The 6270-nt window shown below is 39.3% G+C and overlaps 1 protein-coding gene across 1 annotated transcript; it reads right to left on the bottom strand.

Annotated features, from left to right (window-relative positions):
* Window positions 1-3008: 3008 nt before the first annotated feature.
* Window positions 3009-5785, bottom strand: LOC129409272 (uncharacterized). The gene is made up of 3 exons (XM_055154923.1): window positions 5766-5785; window positions 4455-5060; window positions 3009-4137 (listed from the first exon to the last, which is right to left on the bottom strand). Exons 1-3 carry the CDS (start codon window positions 5777-5779, stop codon window positions 3315-3317), a joined length of 1443 nt encoding a protein of 480 aa, XP_055010898.1. The 5' UTR covers window positions 5780-5785; the 3' UTR covers window positions 3009-3314.
* Between the last annotated feature and the right edge of the window lie 485 nt (window positions 5786-6270).

Genomic DNA, 6270 nt, shown 5'->3' with positions numbered 1-6270 from the left:
GATATGGACAGGGCCTAGGCCTGTTCCAGCCAAAGCCCAACAGCCTCTCACCTTGTCTCTCCCCCCATGTCTCTCCCCATGTCTCCTCCATGTCTCTCTCCAGAGCATTTGAGCTCTAGTATTTACACAGAAATCCAAGTGGCATACATATCAATGCAGAGTGACTGTGGTTTCAGAGGCTGGTGCTAAATGAACATACAGTTGATGATAACAAAAGTCTTCCTGAAGGCGGAGACAGTTGTGCCTGATGAACCTTTACACATGTTAATGACTGGTCTGGGTTTCAGGTAGAAATCACATTAATTTACACAAGACAGTTTGAGAGAAATCTTCCACAATCTAAATTTCTATCACATGCAACATTCTGAGAAATATTGACCACAGGTGCCGTCTCGACAAACCAAGTCAGAATCAGTGAAACATGAAAACCTGTCACGTGCACTTCAAGCCTTTTGTTCCAGTCGTGGTTCAGACTTTTGTTTACCTTTTAACTTGACTTTAGTGACATTGTGCAGCCCTGCTCTGCCCCTGTGTGTGTGTGTGTGAGAGAGAGAGAGAGAGAGAGAGAGGAGTTTGTGAAGTGACGGCTGACCTCAGATCAGCTCAGAGACCAGATATATCAGAATAAATGTTTTTATTTAAACACTAAATTCTCCTGTGGGGTTTTATTTCTGTTTAGTCACAGTTTATTCTGAGACAGGTCACAGCCAATCATCTGCCCTCCTTAGTAATAATAATGATAATGCATCAGTTTTAAAAAAGCACATTTTTGGACACTCAAAGAAAGATTTATAGATCATTATTCATTCAGTCCACACTCAGTGGTGCTAAACTACTATTGTAGCCACAGCTGCCCTGGGGCAGTGAGGCTGCCATTCTGCACCATCGGCCCCTCCGATCACCACCATCACTCAAGCACACACCACTTTCATACTAGGCAATGTGGTTGAAGTGCCTTGCCGAAGGACACAACGACCACTGTGGAATCTGATTTTCCCAGTGTCTCCCATCCAAGTCCAGTCCAGGCCCAGTCCTGCTGAGCTTCTGAGATCTGACTGGATCAGACTTTGACAGTAGTTGTAGTATGAGTCTGTGCAAAGCCTAACAAAAAAACAACACACTACAAGTTCACAAACCTGATGCAATGTGCAGTAGTTTCATTAGTGGGATGCACACTGATTGTGTTGTGATGCTCTGAAGGGGGAGTGACTTAGCATGGGCAGTATATGTAGAATTTTCAAAATGATAAAAGGAACATGGTGATCTAAATATGTGATGTGTTTGTAAATGTCAATACCCCAAAGAAATGCCCCGAAATCACCAATGCCCCTGCTGAGTTTGATAAATACTGAGTTTGATAAATGCTGAGTTTGATAAATACTGAGTTTGATAAATAAGTTTGATAAATACTGAGTTTGATAAATGCTGAGTTTGATAAATACTGAGTTTGATAAATACTGACTGAGTTAAATGTGATTTGATAAATGCTGAGTTTGATAAATACTGAGTTCATTTGAACAAGTGTTAAAATAAAACCATGAAAGGGGCCACAGTCATGGTGATCTTTTTATAAAGCCCAGATCATCTTTGTTCAAGCTCAGTTGAAAAATGAAACACAAATACAGCAGTAACACAATAGAATTCATGATTTATGATTATTTTATGATTTTGATTTAAGTAGAGCAAAACAAAAGGTGAGTTTAATCAGTGGAAACAGCATATTTACATAAACACACAAACATTACACTTACATTGGGTCTGGATGGGCACAGCTGCAGACTCTGCTTCACACTGCCCTGTACTCTTGACTCTTTTACATCACACACATATTTATATATACTGTCATGTTTCACAAACACATAAACCAAAAACGTATCCATGAATTAATTAATATTGCAGGTGCAGTAAAAATCCAAAGCATCATATTTATTGCAAGCAAAATGTTCAATAAAACGTTAATAATACTGTCCACAAAAAGAAGCTCAAAGACTTTTTAACAACAGAAACTGGCTGAATCGATTCCTGAAAATAAAATTAACAAAATTCCATTGTACTTTTAAAAAACACAAAATGAAATTCTGAGATGATTTAACATTTGCAAACATGAAATAATAAATATAAAACCTCATAAACCTGTGTTCTATCTGGGGCCAGGTTGTGGAGGTGGCAGTGACACTTCCCTTTCCGTGCACACTTCTTGCAGTGAAAACAGTTTTTCAACAGTTTCCTGTATCTTGTGATTGTGGTTTTATATTCTGCACTGAAAATATCAACACACAACATGATTTTGACAGTAAAAAAAACTTTCCTTTTTCTTTATTTATGCTGACAGAGAAACATTGAAGTTTGTGACAGTTCTTGACTGTGGCTTTAATGAGGGAGTATTACACTATTATGACAATTCATGGTTAAAATCATGTACAAAACTTTTTTAATTATTCAAAGATTATGTTTCAATAAAAATTAAATGAAGTAAACTGTCTGTGTCCACTTGTATTTTCAAAAAAGGCTTTCCATTTTCTATGTCAGAAACAACAACTGTAGAACTTCAACTTGTCTGAATGAAAGATTTAAACAGGATTACAAAACCTACAGCGTCTGTGGGCCTCGTCTAAAGGGGCTTCAAAAGGCTATTTTATTTTCATTTTTCTATAGTGAAATTTAGATGCACGTGCACACGCTTACACACATGCACATGTATGTGCTCACATGCACTAACAAACATGCAGTTATTTTGCTCTTAGAAACATGGATAAAGCACACACAGACACACACACACACACACACACACACACACACACACACACACACACACACACACACACACACACACACACACACACACACACACACACACACACACACACACACACACACACACACACACACACACACACACACACACACACACACACACACACACACACACACACACACACACACACACACACACACACACACACACACACACACACACACAACACACACACACACACACACACACATACACAGTATTTCTGAAGTCTAAACAATTAAAGTTCTATGATTTGTTACTTTTTGCATGGCACAATTATTGTACAAATCAAGTAAAAATATATTGCCAGGAAACATTCAAATACTATTCAGATTAAGAGAAGGAGAGCATAACTTCAGGAGAAAGAGTGAAAGAGTTTCATTCGTGGGATTCATGCTGATTGTGCTGTGATAGTGCACTGAAGGGGGAGTGACTTTGCGGGGAGAGCAAAGGAAGGGGACTCAGCGTTTTCACAAACAAATAACTTAAAATAAGTGCTTTGTCATGTTCAGACTCTCCCTCAGCCCTCATAGAAGAGCCTCTGGAGTTGTTGTTTTTTATCTTCATATTGTTGTTGCCCTTCCTCCAGAGAATCACAGATCTGCTGCATAGAGTCGATCTCTGACTTCCACAGAGCTGCTCTGGCCCTCAGGAACTTTGAGGCCTCATTTGGAGCACCTTTGTACAGATCTATGCTGTTATTGACAATAAGAAACACATCCACACCAATGAAAAGGGCATTTAGTGCAATGAACCCGCCTCTTGCAGCTTTGCCAATGGCCACTGCACCTTTGGCAGCTGCTACGCCCACTTCTGCACCTTTTCCAATTATATTACCTACTTTAAGACCAGAAGCACAGTCACTGGCCATCCTGGCATTCAGAGTTATGGGGTTTTCTGGGACATTTTCAATATGTTGGTTGATAACATCATCCAGACAATTCTGCAGAAAGTTCATATCTTCCATAAAGTTTTCAAATCTCTTTTCAGCCTCTTTCTTTTGTGTATGGTTGACTCCCTTTTCTACAGCCAGGGTGGTTACAGCGTTTGCTCCTGAAAGAACTCCAAGTCCAGCTCCAGTCCCAATCAGAGCCATAGACGCCCCAAATGTTACAGGGATCAGAGCCAAACCGACGATGGACAGTGCCCCTCCTACCAACCCCACTGAACTGCCGGTCACATTGGAGATCCGTGCCCCTTTTGTCATTTTATCTAACTTCACTGCACAGATCTCTACATCCTCCAGAAACTGCAGCATCACCTGCTTCTTCTGTCTGAACTCGTCCATGAAGGTTCTGTGTTTGTCCTGGAACAAGAACACCGTCCTGAAGTGTTTGTCGTCCCTGGAACAAAACATGTAAACTGTAAAATTTAAACTGTACAAAGGTTTGAAAGACGATATTTGCAATTATGTGACACTTTGACAAAACTTTGATTTGATTCCAAATTATAGATCAGTGTCTGGATGTAGTACTGGAGTTTGTTTTCCAAATTACTTCTGGGACTTGACAGTGGCTGCTGACTTGAGGTTCAGGGTCTCAGACTGGACTCACACTGGGAAACCTGAGGCCTCCACTGATCAATGTAAATCAAAACTGTTGTCTGTGTTTTAGTGAAGCTTCTGAGCACTGGGCATGTGAACATGTTGTGTGTGTTGTACCTGATTTCTTGGAGCAGCTTCAAGTGAAGAAACATCTGCTCAATGTCACCTTCAGATACTCCTGATAGATCCACATCAACTGAATAAATGTCCAAACACAAATCTGTCAGGGATTCTTGTCCAAGGAAACCACAGATGTGTTTGATGTTTGTGATGTACTGTTTTAGCTGAACTTTCATCACTTCCAGATTCTCCAGTTTGGGGCTGAAGAAAGCTGCATTGTCTCGTTTGAACGAGAGGAGCAAAGCACTGATGCCCTGACAGAAAGATATGATCTTCTTCACTGACTCCAGATCAGTTTCTTCAGACAGCAGCTGAACCAGGTTCTGGTCAAACACATGAGCTGAAGTCACTGCTAACTTCTCCACTGCCTCCAGAAAGATCTGCATCTCCTTCAGACCCCTCAGAGTCGACTCCAGTCCCTCCTTCAGACCAGCCTCATCTCTGTAGCCGCTCTCTGGGTCCTTTTCTGCTCTTCTCATTTTCTTTGACTCTTCCTCTCTTTCCTCTATCCATTGAGAGCTTTTGTTGACGAAGTCTGTCACTGTGTTAATGTCAGTGAAGGTAACAGAGATGTACTGTCTCAAAAACCTCTTCAGTCTGTTCCTGAAAAACATACAGGCTTTAGTTATTTCTTTATCTTGTCACAGATTAGTATTTATCAAACAGTATTTAAAATCAACATGTTATGTAAAAATTACTTACTGATTAACTTTTAATGACATTATATTCTATATTATAATCATAATTAGCTTGTAATGCAGTATTGCCCTGCATTTGATTTTTTACATACCACTAACAGGGATGTTCAAAAATACTGTGTTGCCATTACCATTACAGACCAAAATCTGTGTTGTAAGGTTCTGCTTAGATAACTTAGATTCTATTTCTCCAAACTAGATTTGAGGTGGTGTTGTTGCAACACCATTTCTATTAATATTCCAAATTGTCAATAAATGTTTGTATAAAAGTTGCTAAAACAAGATAAAACTTGAGCCATATGAAGAAGTGCAGATTATTCTGACTAGTTGCATCTGTTGTTTCTCTAACCACAGTTAGAGATCCTCTGGTCTCTGCTCTTATGATACTTAAGAGAAGAAAAAACAACTCAAGACTTCTGCTTCACAAATTTAAAATAGTTATCTATTTGAGAAAGTTTGAGAAGTAAAGTAGAGGGGTAGAGAAAAGTATAAGTGCCCAAAGAAGAAGTGACAGTTACCTCCAGTCCCTCTGTTCTATATTTGTATTTGATCAGAGTTTAATCTACTACTGTCACTGCTGATAGAATGAAAACAAAAGGAGCCACAGTACCTTGAGGCAGACATGTTGGCAGCTCTGGTCGTTCTGCTTCTGGCTCCTCTCAGGTGCGACTCTTAAAACTCATGTGGGCGGGGCTTTTGTTACTTTAACCTATGACAGTTTTAGTGGAGTCAGAGGTTTAATGTTTTCTTTTGTCTCCAGAATTTATTTTTGTATTTTGATGAAAAATCATTCAATCATTCAATAGCACACAGGATATGGGAATACAGTAATTTAATTTAACAATCCTATATTCAAGGTCAAAGAAATTGTTACACAGATACAGTATTTTACCCCATCGAGGGGGAAATCCAGAGCAGACTCAAAGTTCCAGCATGAGGCAGGCCTAAAACTGAACTTCAGCTTTGGCTGTTTCTCAAATGCAACGTGTCTTGATCTGATCTGATCTGGTCAAGATCAAGATCATTGTAGAAAAAAAGAGGGCATGGATCTTTTGGATCAACTTAAGTTTAATTTAAGTAATTAAACTTGAATTCATTAAATAATTAAACATTAC

This window comes from Boleophthalmus pectinirostris, unplaced genomic scaffold (genome assembly GCF_026225935.1).
Source record: "Boleophthalmus pectinirostris isolate CB_2022bp ecotype Guang Dong unplaced genomic scaffold, ASM2622593v1 HiC_scaffold_19, whole genome shotgun sequence".
Lineage (NCBI taxonomy): Eukaryota > Metazoa > Chordata > Actinopteri > Gobiiformes > Gobiidae > Boleophthalmus > Boleophthalmus pectinirostris.
The sequence above is the reverse complement of the archived record's forward strand: the minus strand, read 5'-3'. Positions and strand labels throughout refer to the sequence as shown.

Coding starts and splice junctions, on each gene's coding strand:
- LOC129409272 (XM_055154923.1), bottom strand. Junction 4,138..4,454: donor AAGCTGCTCCAAGAAATCAG/GTACAACACACA, acceptor GTTTTGTTCCAG/GGACGACAAACACTTCAGGA.